General features: G+C 35.9%; 1 protein-coding gene across 3 annotated transcripts in view; it reads left to right on the plus strand.

The window, feature by feature from the left end:
* The window catches only part of YAF2 (YY1 associated factor 2), an 89,884-nt gene that overhangs the window by 13,582 nt on the left and 53,915 nt on the right, over positions 1-22,387 (plus strand). Inside the window, exon 3 of one of the 3 annotated variants that reach the window (XM_045184124.3) lies at positions 18,131-18,202. The exons of the other annotated variants lie outside the window; for them this stretch is intronic. Within the exon in view, the coding sequence (XP_045040059.1) occupies positions 18,131-18,202 (72 nt within the window). The remainder of the gene's footprint in view (positions 1-18,130; positions 18,203-22,387) is intronic. 3 annotated transcript variants of the gene reach the window in all.

The raw sequence follows: 22,387 nt of genomic DNA on the forward strand, positions 1-22,387 counted from the left end.
TAAATAATGCTAGTCAGATTGTAGGAGTGTCAGATATGGCACCAACCTGTTAGCTCTGTGACCCTTTGTGGGGAGGCTTCAGAAAAGGACCAGTGGTGTCTCTCCCCCTTTCTGTCTGGGAGAAAGCTGTCCCCCAGCTCTCACCTTGATGCCAGACACTTCAGTTTCTTCCTGTTTGCCACTGGTGACTTTCAAGCTGCTATCTCGGTGCTGGAGCTGAGAGGGAGTGAGTCTTAGTAAGTCTGTGTGTGGGTTCTTTAAGAGGAACTGCTTGGGACTCCAGAAGTTTCTTCTACCAACTCAGTCCCTGTGGTTTTTGAGCCTGAAGTGATGGGGACTTATCTTCCTTGCACTGGAACCCTGGGCTGAGTGGCCTGGTGTGGGGCTGGATCCCTTGCTCCTGAGATATCCCTCCTCAATTTTTATCCACCACACATAGATTTGGGACCTGTCTCTTCTGTGTCTCTGCCCCTCCTACCACATCTGAATGGATGTGGTTTCTGTAATTCTGTAGTTGCCAGACTTCCCTTCTACTCTATTTCTGACAGTTCTGAGTGATGGTTGTTCTGTATTTTAGTTGTACTTTTCATGTGGTTGTGTGAGGAGGCTAGTCCTGTTTACCTATGTTGCCGTCCTTTTTTTAGATTTTATTTTTAGAGAGGGGAAAGGAGGGAAAAAAAGAGAAAGAGAAACATCAGTGTGCCAGAGAGGCTGCCCCTCACATGCCCCCAGTCAGAGACCTCCTTGGTCTTGTCCCTCAACCCAGGCATGTGCCCTGACCAGGAATCAAACCAGAGATCTTTTGGCCTGCTGGATGATGCCCAACCCACTGAGCCACATCAGTCAGGGCCTTGCTGTATCTTTCTAGGATCTCACTGTCATTTTACCTACCTAGTTAACTGCTTAATCTTCAAGACCCAGTTCACATGCCTTTTCCCATGATATTCTCCTAGAGACATCCCAAACTTGCCTTCTCTTGTGTTTTTTTTGTGCATAGCTCCGATTGTGTTCTCCATCTAGCTTTACCATTTACTCATAAATCCACTGTTGATTTTTGCTTTCTCAGGAAGCTGAATATTCTTTCTTAAGGACAAATAATCAGAGAGAAATGATTTCCAGCCAAGATGGAGGCATAGGTAGATACACTTTGCCTCCTTGTAAAACCAAAAGAAGGACAACAAAAAATTTAAAAACAAAAACAACCAGAACTTCCAGAAAACAGAACTGTATGGAAGTCTGATAACCAGGGAGTTAAAGAAGAAATATTCATCCAGACTGGTAGGAGGGGTGAAGATGGGCAACGGGGCAGAGAGGACTCATGGCAAGGTGATGGCTGGAAGACCTGGCGGTCCCAGATTTTTGTGTGGATAAACCAGGACTAACCACTATGGAGCAAGACAGACTGTGCAACCCAGGGTTCCGGTGGGTGGATATAAAACCTCAAGACCTCTGACTGAAAAAGCCTGTGAGGGTTGAGGTGATGGGAGAAAGTCCCAGCCTCCTCACAGGAGAGTTTGTTGAAGAGACCCACAGGGTCCTAGAACGTATACAACCTCCCCCCCCCCCCGGAATCAGCACTATAAGGGCCCAATTTGCTTGTGGGTAGCAGGGGAAGTGACCAAAAACCAGCTGAGAGCTGAGCTAGCAGCATTGTTCCTTTTCTGACCCCTCCCTCATAGACTGCACCACAAGGTTAGTGATGTGGATTGACCCACCCTGGTGAACACCTAAGGCTCCGCTCCTTATATGGAACTGGTGTGCTGAGACAAAAAAATACGGCACAAATGAAACATCAGGTCAAAGTTCCAAAATAGAACTAAGTAATAAAGAGATAGATAACTTATCAGATGCACAGTTCAAAACACTGGTAATTGGGATGCTCACAGAATTGGTTGAGTATGGTCGCAAAATAGAGGAAGAAGTGAAGGCTATACAAAATGAAATAAATTAAAACATACAGGGAAACAACAGTGACAGGAAGGAAATTGGGACTCAAATCAACGGTGTGGACCAGAAGGAAGAAAGAAACATCCAACCAGAAAAGAATGAAGAAACAAGAACTCAAAAAAGTGAGGAGAGGCTTAGGAACCTCCAGGACCACTTTAAATGTTCCAGCATCTGAATCATGGGGTGCCAGAAGGAGAAGAGGAAGAGCAAGATTTTGAAAACTTATTTGAACAAATAATGAAGGAGAACTTCCCCAATCTGGCAAAGAAAATAGACTTCCAGGAAGTTGAGGAAGCTCAGAGAGTCCCAAAGAAGCTGGACTCAAGGAGGAACACACCAAGGCACATCATAATTACATTACCCAAGATTAAAGATAAGGAGAGAATCTTAAAAGCATCAAGAGAACAGGAGAGAGTTATCTACAAAGCAGTTCCCATAAGACTCTCAGCTGATTTCTCAAAAGAAACTTTGCAGGCAAGAAGGGGCTGGAAAGAAGTATTCAAAGTCCTGAAAGGCAAGGGCTTACATCCAAGATGACTCTATCCAGCAAAGCTATCATTTAGAATGGAAGGGCAGATAAAGTGCTTCCCAGATGAGGTCAAGTTAAAGGAGTTCATCATCACTAAGCCCTTATTATATGAAATGTTAAAGGGACTTACCTAAGAAAAAGAAGATCAAAAATATGAACAGTAAAATGACAACAAACTCACAACTATCGACAGCCGAACCTAACAAAAACAAAAACAAACTAAGCAAACAACTAGAACAGGAAGAGTCACAGAAATGGAGATCACATGGAGGGTTATCAGGGAAGGGGAGGGTGGAGATTGGGGAAAAAAGGTACAAGGAATAAGAAGCATAAATGTTAGGTTCAAAATAGACAGTGGGAGGTTAAGAATACTATGGGAAATAAAGAAGCCAAAGAACTTGTATGTACAACCCATGGACATGAACTAAGATGGGGCAATACTGGTTGGAGGTGTGGGTACAGGGCATAGGGGAATAAAGGGGAGGAAAAGGGACAACTATAATAACATAATAAAATATATTTTAAAAATCTAAAAAATACATATATAATCAGAGAGAGGAGGATGGCTCTTTGGTTAATGCTGTGAGAGTAACTATATTCTCTTTCTAATATCTGCATAGTCCCTCAGAATCAATTTTTGATGTTTTTACATCACTTAGCATGCTACAGGTCTGTTACATATATGCATTTACTTGTTATGCTGTCAGTTTCTAAGGGAAATAATCAGCTTTTCATTATCTTTTACAAAGATGGTTGACAAGGTGCCTGGGAGGTAGTAAGTGTTTGGTTAAGGTTTGTTAGAAGAGAATCATAGTTTTTCATAAGAAAGGTTGGCCTGGCTGGTGTGGCTCAGTGGAGTGAGTGCTGGCCTGGGATCCAAAGTATCGCTGGTTCAATCCCCAGTCAGGGCACATGCCTGGGTTGCAGGCCAGGTCCCCAGGAGGGGTGCGTGAGAGGCAACCACACATTGATGTTTTTCTCCCCCTCTTTCTGCTTCCCCTCTCCTCTCTCTATAAATAAGTAAAGGAAGTCTAAGAAAAATGAAAGGAAAATTTATTATTTTTTTTAAAACAAACTTTTGAAAAAGTTGAAATTCTGATGCAGGTTGTATAAGTCGTTATTTGGAAAAGAACCCTCCTATATATGTGTGTGAATTATTGGAAGTAAATGGAAGTGAACAAAATTCTGGAGTTCTATAAATGCTTGTTGGACACCTGCTGGATGCTGGGAGTTATACTAGGACTGGAATTGTGGATGAGACCCAGTTCCTGCTCCCTGACACTCTGAATTCTCACAAAGAAGATAGATAATATCCTGAAGGAGTAAACAGAAGGAATTTAAAACTAATTTTCTAACATAGTCCTAGGTTTTGGAGAGGTCCTGTGCTCAAATTAAGTATGAAATCAGTTACTGCTGTTGCCATTATCAGTAAAGCACTTTTTTCTTTTTTATTGAATTTATCGGGGTGACACTGGTTAAAATCCTACAGGTTTCTGATGCACAATTCTACAACATGTCATCTATACACTGTATTATGTGTTCACCACCCCCAGTCAAGTCTCTGTCCATCACCATTTATCCCCCCTCCTCTACCCTCCTCTACCCACCTCTGGTAAAGCACTTTTGATAAAATGTGCTTTAATGTCATGGTCAATTTCTAATTTGATGGATTACGTTTCACCTAAGAAATTTCAGATGAAGCTGGGTAAAACCTTCTTTTTCTGCCTTTATACATATATATGTATATATGTGTATGTGTGTATAGCTGTATATGTCTTTAAAAGAAAGTACTGTTTTTGTTAGAATAGTTGTTATATAATTGAAGATTTCAGAAGACTAAAATGATTACTTGCCTGTGACATAGGATGTTATATAAACTGTTAAATTCATACATATTTCATGCTTACTCATTCTAGAACTGCCTTTTTGGGGGAATAAAATACTTTTGTAATAGGACCGCATTGTTAAATTTAATGTGTGTTTCTTCATGTATCTTATTGGTTATACTGGCAGTGGTGCTTAGGTTTTTTCTTTTCTTTAAAAAGCATTGCTGAGAAGATTTAATGAGTCAATTTCTGTAAAGCTATTTCATGGTGGCTTACACATAGCAAGTGCTCACTAAATGGTAGCCATTACCATTACATATGTATTTGAAAAAATATAATTTATTACTGCCAAATGAATTTTTAGTTACTATTGGTCATTTGTGGGGGGTATAAATTCTATAAAAGCAGTATCTTTAAATTGTCATTTATGTAATACTGTACTGTTCAGAATTCTGTCCTATATATCCTTCCTTTGTTCATCAAAGCACCTTACTTAGAGGAAAGGAAGATGATCATCTCATCATAGATTTAGTGTTAGAATCCAGATTGGAACTCAGGTTGCTTGACTGGTTGATCTTTCACCCTTCCACCTCTGGTAAACAGGTTTATAAAACAGTCCTGTTTGGGGAAAAGGTTTCTTTGCTTATTCCTCTTTCCTTCAAGGTTAGATGTAGGGCCACCATACTTTGTTAGAGAGATTAGCATTCTGTGAAGTTTCAAGTTTTATTCAAGGATTTAATGAAGCCTTAGGGTTTTTTTTAAAAGAGACATTTTCCTTAAATAATCATTTTTTATAGGTTGTAATTTTACTGGTATTACAAGTACATAAAATATGTCATGATGACTTGGTAAATTATTCATTTAATAAATATTGAACACTATAGTGTTTTTATTTATTGGCTTTCATATTTGGTAAAATCTCTTTTGATATATGATCTGTGATTGATAATCATCTGGGGTTTTTTTAGATTTTATTTATTTATTTTTGTGAGTGGCAGAGTGAGAAAGAGAGGGAGAGAAACATCAATGTGTGATTTCCTCTCGCGTGCTCCCCAGTGGGGACCTGGCTGGCAACCCAGGTATGTGCCCTGACTGGGAATCAAACCAGTGACCCTTTGGTTCACAGACTGGCACTCAGTCCACAGAGCCACATCAGCCAGGGCAATAATCATCTGTTTTAAAAGATTTAGTGTGCACTTCATTCTGTAATATTGTTTACTGTGGAAAATTACAGAATTACTGAAAATTTCAGAGTTGGAGGGAACCTTTCAAGAGCTTCCATAATATTTAATCATTTCTTGGAGGCAGGCTAGTTTTTATTACTTGGAACCTTAAAGGTAGAGGGATAAAATAGTCTTCAGAGGGAAATCTGTTCAGGTAGAGATGTTTGCATTAAAACTTTTGAAATGGGTTAAGGCCACTATTGTTTGCAAAACCCTTCTTGATTAGAATTTTCAGCTCAGTTTTGGTACCATGTTAGGAGAACTGCCAGTTAACACGTAGCAATCTGCTGAGTGCAGTTTTTTTTTCTATTTGGTGGAATTAATGACTCTAGCCTACTATCATCTTGGCAGGTAAGAAACATGCCAGGAAAGATTGTGCCATGTTCAAGGTCAATACCCGGCTAGTGTCAGATTCAGGTATTTGGATTTCCAGTCCTTTTTATTACCTTGCTGTGGTAGCATTTTAAATTTGCTAGCAAATAACTGCAGAAGGATTCTTTGTAAATTTCACTATACCTACATCTAGTGCTATACATCTTGGTAACTTCAAACATTAAGCCTACTACTTAAAACTAATATAATAAGAACTTACGTTAAAATCTGGGCTAGCTCTATAATGAATGAAGAACAAAATAACTCAGTTATTTTCCTTATGTTAACTAATATTTTTGAAGTACAAATATAAAAAAACCCTTCATTTTGATGTCTTTCATAGTAATATTAATTGCATTGTGTATCCTGTCTTTGATATCATAATATTTCTTAGGAGAAGAATCCCAGTAAATATTATTTCTCCTTTTATTTATGTAAATACTATAGAGTCACTAATAGTATAAATAATCCATTTGATTATATGTATGTATATATATATGTACATATATATATATGAATGTGTGTGTATGGTAAAGTTTATACAGCCCTTTGACAATTTTTAGGCATGAGTTAAAGCACTTCATCTTTAGATGTTTTATAATTTGATTCAAGGTACTTTGCACAATATTGTACTTTTATTAGATGTGTTAGGAATGATTAACTTACAACAGCAGCAAGTAGGTAATATTTGATGCGAGAGAAGTAGTTGTTCAAGAAGTAGAGCTCTAGGTGTGTTTGCAGAGTAGGCAAAGTTGTTTTGGTCTTCTTTTGTCTTTTTCCGTCCCTTTTTGCTATTTATCTTTTGTTTCCCCAAGGCCCTAAATCTCCTCACTAATGTTCATTTCTAGCCTGTGTTTTAGCCTATTCTAAAGTGTTCTGATTCCTTTGTTTTCCTTTACTGGAAAACCTTTTGTACTTTATGTAAACTGAATAAAGGAGTTCTTTCAAATGTAAATAACCTGAGCATGGTGGGTCAAGTTTTTTTTTCTTAAGAAAATAACTCTCTGATGACAAAAGTATTCCATACTCATTGATGATACTAAAGAATAAAGAACTATAAGGAGGCAAATGGAATGTCCATCATCATCTCCAGCCAGAGATAGCTACTTATTAAAATGTTGTTTTCTTTTCTGTCTTTTTACATGTAGATATCAGCATTTAAAAGTGGTAGTTGAGGTATCTCTTTGGAAAAATGGGAGAAGGGAGGAGACTTTTAAATCATTGGTCTTCTCTGACTTCCTCCCATCACCGCTTTCACCTTACCTTATCCTCTATGTCCGAGAGTGTTTCATAAACTCCTGCCTTAGGGAATGCTCTTTGGAAACAAGAAGTCCACAAAGTTTGGAAAATACTGCCTATCATGCCTTGGTGGAATTTAATAAAGTTGCTGAGAAGACCTCTGGTAGAACAACTTTTATTTAATTGAGCAGTTCTCAATCTTACTTGACCAGAACATGTTGGGACACACTGTTCTGTAGACCCTTTCTATTGAAGTTGGTTTCAAAGAGCAGTGATATTGGCATCACTTGCATGTTCATTAGAAATGAAGAACCTCAGGCACCTACCAAGGACTTACTAAGGCAGAACCTACATTTTAACAGGATCCCTAGATTATACATATGCACATTAAAATTTGAGAAGCACTGCTCTAGTTTTTTTCAGGATAAGATAACGAGCTGGGCAAGGTTCTCAAGTGTACATTCCACTCCCCCCCCCCTTATTGTGTGTGCACGTGCATGTGTGCAGGCACAGTTGTGAGTAAGAGTGTGTATGTGGGCATGCATGCGTACACCGACGTGAGTGTGTGGGTGTGTCTCTGTTTATGGTATCCCTTCTCTGTTTGGCCAGTACTTCCCTCATGAACTTTTTATGTCCAAAAATGCCTCCTCTATTAATGCCTTCTTTCTCTTATCCCTGCTTCTGTGTATTCATGCACAACCATACATTTCTTCAACCATACAGCTCATTCAGGGCTGGCTTTGGAATCCTGCGAGAGAGCAAGTTGTAGGAAATTAAAGAGTAGGAGGAGATGGGTTTGCCAGTTATGATCAGGGAACAAGTTTGTTGGGGTACAAGGGAGCTGGCCTTCCCTCAGAAGGGCTTAGGGACTTTGAATTGTGTTGTTTGGAACCCTGAGGTCTCATGGAATTGTCTCGTTGACAGGAGCAAGCAAGGGCTCTCTGCTCCCCATTCCACTTCAGCCAGATCACTTGCTCTCTCATACATTTTCTTTATTAGGGTTTGTCTGATTTTTATATCCTAAAGTTGTTTTGCTATCAAACCATTATGTTGAAAATCATTGCCCTGTTCATCCATTTAGCTTTCTGTGACTCAGATTATTCTGTTCAGCACAGACTGGGTTAATTGTGATAAGACTTCTTAGCCTCACATTTCAAAGGGAAGTGCTGATAATGAGCTTTGTATAGTGGTGGGGAGATTTGAAGCTTTCTCTGTGAAAAGCCTTTTCTCTCTCCTTTCTTTCCTGTATCCTTCCTTTCTTATCACTCATCTTCTTAGACACTTTGCTCTTTTTTTAAGATCTGGGGTGGTAAGGCCCTGAGCTACATAATCTGATTAGATGAGTAATGAGCAATACAATTTATAGATGAAAAAATACTAAATTCATAATGTCATCAAATTGTACTTTTTCATAAAATTTAATAAGACTATCCCATTATCTATGGGAATCTGGTTATCAAATTTGGTCACTATTCTCGTGTTGCTGGTTTTCCGTGAGCATAATGTCTTTGTCACACAGCATTTTTCTGTAGTATTCCTTGGTAATACACATTTTAACTGTAATCTTGCTATCCTCCAGTTTTATAGATTTCATTATATATCCATGTTTTCATTGCAGGAGAATATACCTAGTTATATTTTTCAAATATATATTTATCTTAAAATTTTGTGTGTATTCAGTATAATAACGGAAAACAAAAAATAACTTCAATATTTAATAATTCTCTACAATTATGTAGTTATAGTGGTGTGAAGAATTTAGACTTTGGAGTAGTCCTACTGTTTGGGTTTAAACATTACTCTCACCACTTACTGGCTGTGTGACCTTTATGAGCCTCAGTTTTTTCATTTGTAAAATGGAGATAATAATAACAGCTACCTGATAGGGTTGTTGGGAGGATTAAAAGAGATAATTCTTGGAAAGTACTTGGCACAGTGCCTACTCTATAGTAAGTCCTCAAAAAATGTTAGCTAATAACATCAAATACACAAGTGGTAATGTAATTCATAGAGGGGTATAAGAATCTATATAGTCAAATGTGTGGATTGTAGTGGAGTAGCTAACAAAACCAGTGTTAAGTGTTTCCTACTAAGAAAATAACATCTCCCTGGTAACCTGATGTGGACTGTCACGTAAACATTTAGGCCTTGCCAGTGAAAGTTCTAACATCAAGAAAGTACTTCGGTAGTGTTAATAGCGTAAGCAGGGTACGTACACTTAAGAATTGAAACAGTGAAAGCAGCAGTTTTTACTATTTGCCTTAGTTAAAGAGTAAGTCTGTTTTCAAGGTCGTATTGTCAGAGAGTGTGGTCATGTCTTTTTTAGGCCACTGGGTCATCTTGTTATGTGTCATATTATGCCTTCTTCTGCCTCTCACTCTCCTGTCCTGCACCACTTTCTGATTCTTTTAAAGATTTTATTTATTTATTTTCTACAGAGAGAGGAAGGAAGGGAGGAAAGGAGAAAGAGAGGGAGAGAAACATTGACATGAAAAACATCAGTTGGTTGCCTCTGCACAGAACCCCATCCCAGGCATGTGCCCTGACCAGGAAATCGAGTCAATGACCTTTCACTTTGCAGGACGCAGCCCAACCAGCTGAGCCACCACCAGTCAGGGCTTCTTTCTAATTCTTTATTTTTTAAATGTATTTATTTACTCTTAGGGGGCGGGGAAGGGAGGGAGAGAAACATCAATGTGCAAGAAAAATATCAGTTGGTTGCCTCTTGAACATCCCCCATCTGGGAACCTGGCCTGCAACCCAGGCATGTGCCCTGACTGGGAATTGAACCAGCAACTTTCTGGGCTGCAGGATGGCACTCAGTCCACTGAGCCAAACCAGCCAGGGTATTTTTTATAATTCTTTAAGCATCATCTCTCCCAAGAAGCACTCGTTTATGTAGGCCGGAATGAATGCCCTTTCAATTACTCTTAAAGCATTCTGTGCAAAATGTGATGATTGTATTGACACAGTGTGTTGGAATATTTTGTTTTTGTTTCTCTTTACTTCCCTGGACTAAAATCTTTGAGAGTAGTACCATTGATCCTGGAATCACATTTCAGTTTAAATCCATACCTTGCTATTTGTTGCCATATAACCATAGGGCTTTTGGTGATGCTTATATGTGATGAATGATGTAAGGAAATCAACACAGTTCTTAATAATAAAGATAGTAATTGTAAATAATATTGATAATTCCCAATGCCTGTCACTGTGTCTTACATTGGTATTGATGACACTTAACTGAACTGGAAAGGCTCTTTATCATTTATCTGATTCTGTTGCTGCTTTAAACTGTTTTCTACTTCTTGTTTTTTAAGGAACAGTGATATAATTTTACTTCATGAACCTGTGAGTTCGGTGGATTATGTTTATGTCCATTTTATTTGATAAAAGAATTTATGTAAACCCAATTATACTCAACTTTTTCAGTAGTTTAAAATGTTTTGCCATCAATTCAGTGCATAGTTGAAACTCCAGTTGATACAGAATTTTCTTGTTTAATGTCCCATTCATTTGTCTGTTGAGTCTTAACTAGAGGCAGAGAAACCATTTAGTGGACACCATTGCAATAGTCTAGGCAAGAGACAGTAGTGGCCCAACAAGGATAATGTCAATGGGAGAGAGAAATGAATGGATTTTAGATATGTTAAGGAGCAAATTTATAGGAGTTAATGGATTGTTGCTTAGGGCTATACAGGGTAGGACATTCAGTTGAACAAAGGAAAGAAGCAAAGAATCCCAGATTCTGGCTTAAGTAGCTGAGTAAGTAAATGGTGGCACTTCTCAATGACCTAGGAATAGGAGGAAGGGCAGGCTTGGGGAAGGTAATAGTACACTTTTAGAGTTGTTTAATTTCAGGTATCTGAGAGGGGAGATCTATGAGACAGTTGGATATGTAAGGCTTAAGCTTAGGAAGGAGAACATATCTATAAATACTTATCGGGTAGTCATCAGTATACACGACTGAATTGAAGTCATCGGAGTGGTAAGGCAGATCAGGGAGAGGATAGACTGCAGAGCTGAGAAAAGAAAATCTAGGACAGAAAGTTGAGAAACCTCACCACTTTTTTTGTGGTGGTAGAAGAAGAGCATCCACAAAGAAGAGGAAATGGAAGAGAAAGAAAAATTAAATATGGAGTAAGAAACCCAGGAAAGTGTAATGTTACAGAAACAGAGGGAAGAGAATGTTTTCAAAAGGAGGGTATGTCGTCAGCCACATTAAATGGCCTTTACTCTCAACAGAAGGAAGCCCGAATTTCTCCTTGCATTCTGTGTAGTGTTTATTTTAACAAACTTCACATTAAAATATGTATTTTAAGTTGTAACAAGATAATCCTGCATGGTGCTTGTGCTAAGCTTTTTGTGATAGTTACAACAGTTCTAAATTATATCTATAGTTTAAATAAAGGAGGTTAATATTGGTAGGTTGAGAGGTAAGTAAAATTATGTTAGTATCTAACTTTGTTTCTCAAGGAAGAGATCTTTAATTATCTAGTAAAATCTATCATTAAGCCTGTACTTTTTACAAGTAGTTCCTGATTATAGCTACAGAAATTAATAGAATTAATAAAAAACTTGGGTCCTCCTTGGTATCAAGAATTTTTAGAGTGGTAAGTAAATAGGCAGTAACTTTGAAGACTTGGAAAATTGCATGGTTAGTTGAGGAGGAGCATGAATGGTTTGAAGAAGCCCTTTTGTTTTTGTGGGGAATGAATTATATCAGTCTTTGTGGATCAGCTAACCAAGCAAATCACAGCATTTTCCATAAATCTGTATTTGGTCTGAAAAGTGATGGTTATCTGTGGAGTACATTGGAATATATATGATTCACGATTTAGATATTATGAGTGCTGAATAACAAAGTTATTACTTAGAATGTAGGTAATAGTTTGAAAACTGTCACCATATTGAAATTTATGTTAGAAAAGTTTGCCCTTTTTTAAATTAATTGATTTTTTTAGAGAGAGAGAGAGAGGAAGGAAGAGAGAAAACATTGATTTGTTGTTCCACTTATTTTGCATTCATTGGTTCATTCTTGTGTGTGCCCTGACCGAGAGTTGAACCCACAACCTTGGTGTATTGGGATGATGCTCTAAACAACTGAGCTACCTGGCCGGAACTTTGCCATTGTTTTATAAAATCAGTTTTACACAGAAGATAAGTGCTTAACATTGTTGAGATGGTTATTAAGAATTGACTTGAAAACTAATGCAGAGCTTAGAATCCAATCAGGTTAATTTTAATATTATAATTAGAAAAGATGAAAAACAAAAAAGATGAGAAAAAAATGTAGTTACAGAGTAAAGGTCAGATTTCCTTATTATATTGACATAATTGTTGGCATTTTTGTTTATGAACGTGGATACTAATTATAGTTAGTGCATAAAGGGCTGCATGTAATGCTCCTGACATATTGGATTAGGATCTGGAAAATGTTGAGTAGATGAGACCAACTGTCTAAAGAACTATCCTATTTTAATGTGGTTTAAGATATGCTTAATTAAGGGACTGGGGTATCTGTCAAATTAGGAAGATCAAAATGTTAAAGATCAGTTAGAATGATTAAGGAATCCTTAGGAAGAATGACTAGAATATAGAATGATATGAAACAAAAATCACACAGAATTACAACATTGGGCAAATGACATATTTAGCATAGTACAAGAGGTAGTAGTAAGTGAGAGATATTATTTGGCGTTCACTAGAATGGTACTTTTATTCTGGAGTTGTAGAAATATAGGCTTCTTTATATCTATTAGCTACATCTTAACATCATTTAATTTTTTAAAAAGTGGTCAGTAGGCATAGCCACCAGTTTCCAGGGCTGCGGCACACTGTGCATTCTGTAATTTGTAATGCGTTGGCCTTGTCTGGATACATTGATATTGGGGATGAAATCCCCTGGAAGGTGGCATCTGAGGTTTTAAATACTTTGGTGAGAATGGTTGGTAAGATTTAGTCAATGAGTCTTACCTGCTTTAATATTTGGCTGAATTTTGAGGCCTAAAAACCAAGAGCAAAATTCAGAATTGGGCCCCCCACCCATCAACTCATCAGCATTATTTTTCTATGAGTTCCTTGTTAGGCAGCTAATTGACATTTGCTTTGCCACTTTTCGCTTAATACAAAATACTTTGTATGCCTTCTGTATTAGTTATATATTGCTGTGTAACAAATTACCTCAAAACTTAGTGGCTGGAAACAATAGACATTTATTAGCTATTAAATTTATTTTTCATTTTTTTTTTAAGTCAAGAATTCAGAAGCAGCATAGCAGGTGGTTCTGGTTCAGGGTGTCTCTGGTTCAACTGAGGGAGGATCCAGGCTAACTCCTGTGGTTGTCTGCTAGCCTTAGAACACCTGTTTCCAAGTTACTCACGTGGCTGTTGGCCAGACATCAATTTCTTGGTCATGTGGATCTTTCCAGGGAGCTGCTCATAACATGGTGGCTTTCTTACCCCAAAGTGGGATCCCCCAAAACAAAAGCTATAAGCTTTTTATGACATTCCATTACTTCTGTTCCTCAAAAATTAATCACTAAATCCGGCCTGTATTCAGGGGGAGGAGTTTACAGAAGGGCATGCATTGTAGGGGGTGGGATCATTATGACCATCTTCCAGGCTGCTCATCACACTATCCTTTAAAGTTTAAAAGTTTTTATCATTATTGCAGAATTCTTTCTTGAAAGGAAAGCATGTGGGAGAATCCCAGAATAACAGTAGATAAAAGGGAAGCTGTTCTGTCCAGAGCAGGAGTCCTAGCTTAACCTGCACGCATCCCTCCTCTTCAAGCTTTTCCAAGCAGTTTGAGTATTAATGTCTTTACCATCAAATGTCAGTCAAGAGCATGAATATGTACTGTTTATCTCATACTTTTAATTTAGAATTTGTCAGCAGCTGTAAAATTCTAGCTTGTAAAAATTGGGTATTGGAACATGGAACATTATTTGCGTAAATGTTTCTGGCAACTTTTAAAGTCCGAGGAGCTTCTTTAATAAAGTAAATCTAATGTAATGGCTGATTTTGTAGTATTAGCAAATATAATTTATATATTGGTATGATAATGATAGTGATTTACTTAGTAACGACTTTACAGAATGTTTTAACTATTTCCAAACTATATATATTTTTTTAAAAATGCGTGTCTGGTGATACTTGCAATTCAATTTAATATTAATGTGTTCTTACAGCTCTTGTATTTTATTCTGGAAATTGTGATTCCTAATCAATAACATTAATTACTTATTTTCTCTGTCTTACAATATAAAGTATACAGTTTCAAAATAATAGTACCAAAATTAATATAAATGATAAATCTCTGAGTGAAGTTTGGACTTTGTTTATAGTTCTTTTAGTCCATAGACTACAGTCCTCTAGACAGGTTATAACTAAAATCATTGGAAAATAATTTCATTTCTGGGTGGTCTTGTTAACAGTTTGATATATGATTAGATTCTGGGCATTGTTTTTAAAGGCTTTACTTATATTTAGTTAATCCTTACAGCTGCCCTGTGAAGTAGGTTCTGTTGTTATCCTTATTTTACAGATGAATATAGTTTTTGCTGTCTTGATTTCAAGCTAATTTGTATTAACAAGAAATTAGTACTGTTTTCCTTTTTCTTTGTGGGTTGATGTAGGGGAGTGGTGGTTAAAAATTGAGGAAAAGAAAAATTTGGATTAAGAAATGAAAGGATATTTATAATTTAGGGATCCTGAGGGTAGTATATCATAGGACTGAAAAGGGAGATAAGGCACAATAGACTCAATAAATTTTTGTCAAATGTATTAAAAAAAAGACAAAGTACCAGTCTTATAGTTTTGTTTGTAACTGCTGTGCCCTGTAGAACTTTTCCCTTTTGGATGATAGTGAGAGGGAGGGTCTAGTTAGGAAAAACCAGAAAAAGTGAGATTCTGTACTTTACCCAGACATCTGATGAGCTGTTTAAGGAGCAAAAGAGAAGACAGTTTCCTGTAAATAACATTATTTAATGAGTTTAAAACTCACTTTTAACCTCGCTTTGGTTAACTGAGGTTCAACTCAATTATGTATACACGTTCCCCTTTATTTACGTATGAACCATTAGTAATGTCACTTAAATATGTGTGAGCATATGTATAATATCAAATTTTATTACACTGTTAGGGGGTTCCAAGTCTAGGATTTATTCTCAACAGCTTTCTACAATCATAATACCTTACATTATATATTTATATATGTATATATATAAAATATATAACTATATATAATTATCTTATCCTCACCCGAGGACATTTTTTTCCATTGCTTTTAGAGAGAGAGAGAGAGGAAGGGGGAGAGAGAAACATTGATTGGTTGCCTTTCATACATGCCCAGATGGGGGACCATATGTACCTGGCCCTGCAACCTAGGTGTGTGCTGCCCTGATCTGGAATCGAACCCACAACCTTTGGGTTATGGAATAATGAACAATGCTCCAACCAACTGAGCCACCTAGACCAGGACTACATTAAATATTTAAATCTTAATGAAAATTAGAAAATAATATACTTGGAATTATGAAAACCAGTTGTAATTTAAGCAGCTTCTTGCCAAAATATAATGTCCGAACCAGTGGGTGGTAATGGAAGTGAATGTTACCTACCACATTGTTTTGTGAGCAGTTTTTTCATAAATTCAAATTGATTTTTTATTTCTGTATTTTTAGAGAAAGGGGAAGGGAGGGAGAAAGAGAGAGAGAGAAACATCAATGTGTGGTTGCCTCTCGAGCGCCCCAAATGGGGACCTGGCCTGTAACCCAGCCATGTGCCCTGACTGGAAGTTGAACCAGTGACCCTTTGGTTCTCAGGCTGGTTCTCAGTCTACTGAACCACACTAGCCAGGGCATAAATTCAAATTGATTTGATGGAGTAGATTTTCATTAGTGCAATGCTTGATTTGGTTCTTGATTACTAAGGAAGATGATTTACCTTTTTGTGGAGAATGTTATGATTATTCAAATTTACACAGGATACTTTTGAATAGATCATCCTAATTTTTGGAATTTCTTTTCTAAGATATTCTGTTAAAACCTATTATCTTAAATTGAGCTTGTGGCATGGTAACAACAAACAATAGCTTTCAGTGCTGGTCTGTCTCTAAGTGACCCTTTTGGTTACCTTAAAATATTTTCAAGGTATTTTAATTCTCTTACTTTTTTTAAAAAAAATGCACTTGATTCTGTTTTAAATTCACAAGACCTGAGTTTAATGGAGACTGCACTTGCTATAAATAAAATTTGGAAATTATTATTTAGTTCTTAATGATATTTTATACTAGTTTTTATACCATAAGGATAAAATATTTGGATTATTGTTCCTGTGCCTATTCTATCAATCCCAACATGTAAGACCTTTGTGTTGTATACTTGCTTACTCTTCAGGGAATAGAAGTTAACTAGATGACCCTTTGGGTATTTACCCTTGGATTACAGTTAGAAATGAGGTCTGTCTGGTGCCCTTGTTTGAATGAATGACTCATTTAACAATGCCCTGGCCAGATAGCTCAGAGCATCCTCTGAAAACTCTAAGGTTGTGGGTTTGATCCCCTGATCAGGGCACATACAGGAATCAACTAATGAACGCATAAATAAGTGGAACAACAAATTGATGTTTTTCTCACCCTCCCTCTCTTCTCCTTTTTCTCTCTCCCTCTAAAATCAATAAATTAAAATAAATGCATTAATTTCTGTTTTTTTTTAAACTCAGATTTATGGGAAAATGGATATAATTTACCAAAGACAATTTGTATGTTAAAATTAAGGAAAAATTTAGCAAAAATCTTGACATGTATCCTCTTAGCCTTTACAAAATACAAATATTACCTCATTGCAACATTGAAATGTAAGAGTTTTGTTAAAATTACATTTTTGGTTTGTTTTTGTTGAATTTTCTACACCATTCAATCCTGGTTACGATGAAAACAAAGGAAGAGGTGTATGTTATCTTTGTTTCCCTATGCTGAAGAACCATGAAGCCGTAGTCTTTTGAAGGTAGGAGATGATTATTTAGTAACATAGTGGTAAAAGGGAGGAGTATTACTGAAACATATCCCTCTGTATCTTCAACAGGAATTAGTGTTTGAAGTCATCACTGCTGTAGCACATTAAAATGAACATGTGCCTGATGAATATGTTGAATTGAATTAAAAATTGAAATATGCTGATTGAATTAAAAGTAATAGGAGGTCTTAATGGGAATTTGAAGATAAAGTTCTGTTGAGGAGACCTTTTTTCTTTTGTTAGAAACAGTTGGTTTTTTAAAATGACAAGTCCATTTTTAGTCAATCATTTAAAAAATATAACAGTTAATAAAAAATATTACTATACTACTTTGTAGAAGTATTAAATTAAAATCAGCTTTGTTATTTATCTGTGGCCTAGCATATTTTTATATGTCTGTGATTGATTTGTTATAGAGGGCAAATTGTCCTTTTAAAGACCTATTGAGTGATGAATGAGAGTTGTATCGATGCATTTTATTTGCAGTCCTGTATATAGTTTATCCACTGTGTGGCCTTCACCAAAATTCAGTGAATGTTAATGACTATGGCTAGTTAGGAAAGGACAGATTTTGATCAACTAATTAAAAGGATCATTTTTACTAATATTAAAAACATTATTTCAGTGTTGATGGTGTTGTTTCAGTGAAATGGGATAGTTTGATAGCTGATACACTTGTATATTGAAGTACAGCTGCCATTATAGTGGAAATTGAAAAATGAAGCCATTAAATCATTTTCTTTGGCTTATGTTTCTGATAATGCCAGAAATTGTTGTTGACATTGTACTAAGCAGATAGTGTTTACTTTGGTGCATGCATATGTAGTTACCTGGTGAATTTACAACCCTCTTTTCTGTAGTTCTATATGTATTAATAATCTCAAATAAAATTATATAATCTTCTTATTCTGATAGAGAAGAAAAAGCTGGATCACTTACCAGTAACTGGAGTTCTCCTATTGGGTAATCTCCACAGATCCACATTCTTTGAAGTTATTGTGAATGCCTTGAGGACCAAGGAACCGTTGAAATTTCCAATTTCAGGAAGGTAAGCAAGTGCACTGAAGCATGTCTCTAGCATCTTCCAAATCCCTTCCCCTCAACTTTCTTACATATACGTCTGTACTGCATGCCCCCTCAGTTCCAGTGGATGCCCATCAGGAAGAATCTCATGCTGGACAGAAGGGAAGAGGTGGATCTGTGAGGGAAAAGACCCAATAGGATAACTCAAGTTACTGGTGAGTAACCTAGTTTTTGCAAACTTGAGATTTTTTTTCTCACATTTCTTCTCTTTAGAAGGAGTTCATTTAAATTATAAAGAAAGGAAGTTGTTTGCTATAGCTTTTTGTAAGTTTCATGTGGATTATGGAGTTTCTTGTATGGATGATAAATACCTAATTCTTAAATAGTGTATGAGTAAATGTGATGTTAATTCAAAGTGTATCATTTACATAAAGGTTGTTTATAAAAATTATGTTTATTACCTTATGGTAAATACTATAAATAGTTCTAAAGCAATTTAAGGAAGCTCTTTGACAAATTATTTTATTAATTCATTTATTTGGGGGTTTTTGTTATTCATTTATTTGTGATGTTGCTTTTATTGAAGTAAGCACTTAACACTGTAAAATTTATGCTTATGCCAAATTTGGCCAAATTCTTTTGGCACAGTAGTGAACAGCAAAAATAGTTTTATATCACTTGACTATCACTTCTTAATGATAATATCACTTCATGATATCACTTAATGGTATCACTTCTTAATAGTTTTCAGTGTACCTTTTAATTTCACTAAAGGTATATTTGTAAAATCATTCAAGGCATGTGGCAATTCTCTTTACCACTTTCTTGTTCATAGTCAATAAGCCCATCGGCTTATTGATACGAAGGGTGGCACAGTTGTTTAGTGTGCACTCTCTGGCATGTTACTGTTAGGAATGGACAGAGTTCCTTGCTTCGCATTTTTCTTTCACTCATTCTGCATTGTTACCAGGTTACCATTTCTCAAGTGCCACTTTTAGTGCATAAAGAGCCTGTAGGGGTGCCCTGCTCTGGCTATTTTACAAACTTTTCATCCATTTGCTAGCTACTTGAGGCTTCTCCTAATCCAGTCCCATCCTATTTAGCTCGAATTTCTTTGATTTGGAACTTTTGTTTGGTCTTACCTGGACACTTGTCATATTTATATTTTATGTTTTGGTTTGTACTTTTCGATTTTCTTGAAATGACCTTTTTTCTATACTTTAAGGTTGAGGTCAAATTGTACCCCTTACATAAATCCTTTAGGCTAGCACCTCTCTGTGATTGCTGAGGATTGAACTAATTCATGGAATGCACTTAGGACAGTGCCTACTGGCACAGAGTGAACACTCTTCTCGTGAGCTCTCATTTACTTGTAGATTGGTCTTAAACATTTCTGGGAGTGTAGATATAATTCTTATCTGGATGACACAGTTTAACTTTTAAATATTAGCTTCAGGTTATATGGCTATTTTTTTTCAAATGAAACTCTTAAGCTGCCTTGTATGGTCTTTGAGAACAAGAATAGGATTTTATTGTTCTTTATCCTATGTAGTTATTAATGTCAGTTACTGAGATTAAATCCACTGAAGAATTTATTTTTGTCTAAATTCATAAATATACTTAACAGTTTTTTCATTTATAAAGAGGTTTATTTGACTTGGCAGTGCTGTTTGTACTGTATGTTTTAAGAACATTTTTTTCCTTTAAAACTGGTATAGTGAAATTATAATTGTTCAGTACAATATAAACTTCTGTGGAACATTACAAAGGAGTGTATAGTGTTAAGAGAGTTAATTAGATTGGCTGTACTTTAAGGCTTTGTGTAGTGTTAGACAAACTTGAAATTCAGTATACTGGATTTTTGAGATTTGACTCTCTTAGAAGGTTATTGCTTAATTTTCAGGAATGTTTGGATTTAAGTATACCTGTTGATGAAGCAGTAAATTAAATCCTTTTTCAAGGTCATTGAGGAAGGAAATGATCTTAGATATTGTCACTTGTAAATCACTTCAGGTCCAGTGAATAAACCAATGTAAAGAACATTTAGTCAGATGACTTCAGTTCTTGTTTCGAGTCCTATGCACGTCCATGTAAGAGACTATTCAGTCTCATGGTTTCTTTGGTTTGATAATGGTGTGATGGTTATATCGAGATTGCCCTTATTCGTTAGAAGTACATATTGAAATATTTAGAATTGAAGTATCTTAATAGGTTCAGGAATGGGCTCAGAGAAGAAAAATGTGGGTGTTTGGGTGTGGTGTATGTAGGTATATGTAAAGAGAGATGAGAGATAAAGCAAATGTTGCAAATGTCAAGTTTGAACCTAGGTGACAGCCATATACGCTTAACTTTTCTGTGGCTTTGATTTTTTTTTTTTAAAGTAGAAAGTATTTTAAAAAGAACTTCACTGTGCTTCAGTTTTTCTAATTCTAAAATGGGAATAATAGAATTTCTTTCCATGTTTTCTTAATGTAGGTAGGCACAGTGGAATAACATTTGGTAGATAGAATAGCAGTCGAGAACTTTTAAGGAGGGTTTTTTTTTTTTACATTAAATAAGAGTTTTATAATGGACAACTTTTCAAAGAACATTTTACCTAAAAGTATAGTAGCTGAAGATATATATATTCTTTTTTTATTAAGAGCATATTGCATTATAACTAAGAACAATTAAGAAACAATAAATATATAGATACTATATAAAGTAACCAACTGAAATCTTGAAAGTGAAAAATATAGTAGGTTTTAACTCAATAAATGGAAATAAGAAAAGATTAGACACAGCTAAATAAAGAAGTTGTTGCACTTCTTTTCGAGATAAAACTTTCTTTTCAGATAAAACTGGTGACTCAGGACACAGCACAGGGAAATAAAGAGATAAAGAAGAGCTAAGGAGCCTTAGAGACTAGATCGAAGACCTCCAAATGAATGTCTTATCGGAGTCCTAAGGAGCGGATACAGAGAATGGTAGAGAAATAGTATTGAAGAAAAAATGACCAAGAATTTTTTAAGAATTAAGAAAGTGGAAATTATGAAATAATTAGAGCTTAATCACAATAAAACATTGTGTCAAAACTTGAGAAATACAAGAAACGTAGTGCTCAGGGGTAAATTTATAACCTTAAATGCATGTATTCAGTTGGAGGAAAATAAATGAGCCAGATATTCCACTAACAAAAGGAGAAAGTAAAATGAAGAAAGAAGGAAGAGAGGAAATAAAAATAAATGTAGAATTTGGTGATAGGAAATAGTCAATGTGAAAAACAATAGCAATGTTTATTCATATCAAAGCTGGCTCTTTTCAGTTGATTAAGTTCTGAAAATACTCACCAAGAAACAGATGACAAATAATAAGATTTAAAAACGGAGTATAGTTACAGAGCAATCATGTATAAAAAAGGAATATAATTACAATTGTAATTTTAAAGATCACAAAAAATCACTTGTAATGCATATGTATGTACATTTTTTAAACCAAATGAAATGGTCTGCTTTCTAGGGAAAAAAGTCATTCCAAAATTGACTGTACAAGAAAAAGAAAATCCAAAGAAATGAAAAACCATTTAAGAAATTAAAACTGTAGTAAATTTCCCCAAGAGAAATTTTTAAAAATGGAGACTATGTTAAGCTATAATTCACAAAGCATACAATTTACCCCATTTAAAGCGTACAATTCAGTAGTTTCTAGTACTGTTAGAGAGTTGTGCAACCATTACCACAGTGAATTTTAGAATATTCTCATCATTCCAGAAAGAAACTCTGTCCCTGTTAACATTCAATCCCAATTCTCCACACCCCATTGTCAGCCGCCACTAGTCCACTCTGTTTCTGTAGATTTGCCCTTCTAGACATTTCATATAAATGGAATCATTTAATATGTGGCCTTTGTGATTCACTTCTTTCACTTAGCATAATATTTTTAAGGTTCAACCATGTTGTAGCATATATCAACACACTTCATGCCTTTTTATGGCCATTTGTTTATTCATTCATCAGTTGATGGATATTTGGATTGTTCCCCGCTTATTGCCTATTATGAATAACCCCCGTACCAACATTGTGTACAAATTTTTGTATGGACCCATGTTTTCATTTCTCTTGGGTATGTACCTAGAAATGGAATTGCTAGGTCACATGGTGACGATGTTTGACTTTATGAGCAGCTGCCAGATTACTTTCCCACCAGCAGTGTACGAGGGCCACAGCTTTCC

This window comes from Desmodus rotundus, chromosome 3 (genome assembly GCF_022682495.2).
Source record: "Desmodus rotundus isolate HL8 chromosome 3, HLdesRot8A.1, whole genome shotgun sequence".
NCBI classification, from domain to species: Eukaryota; Metazoa; Chordata; class Mammalia; order Chiroptera; family Phyllostomidae; genus Desmodus; species Desmodus rotundus.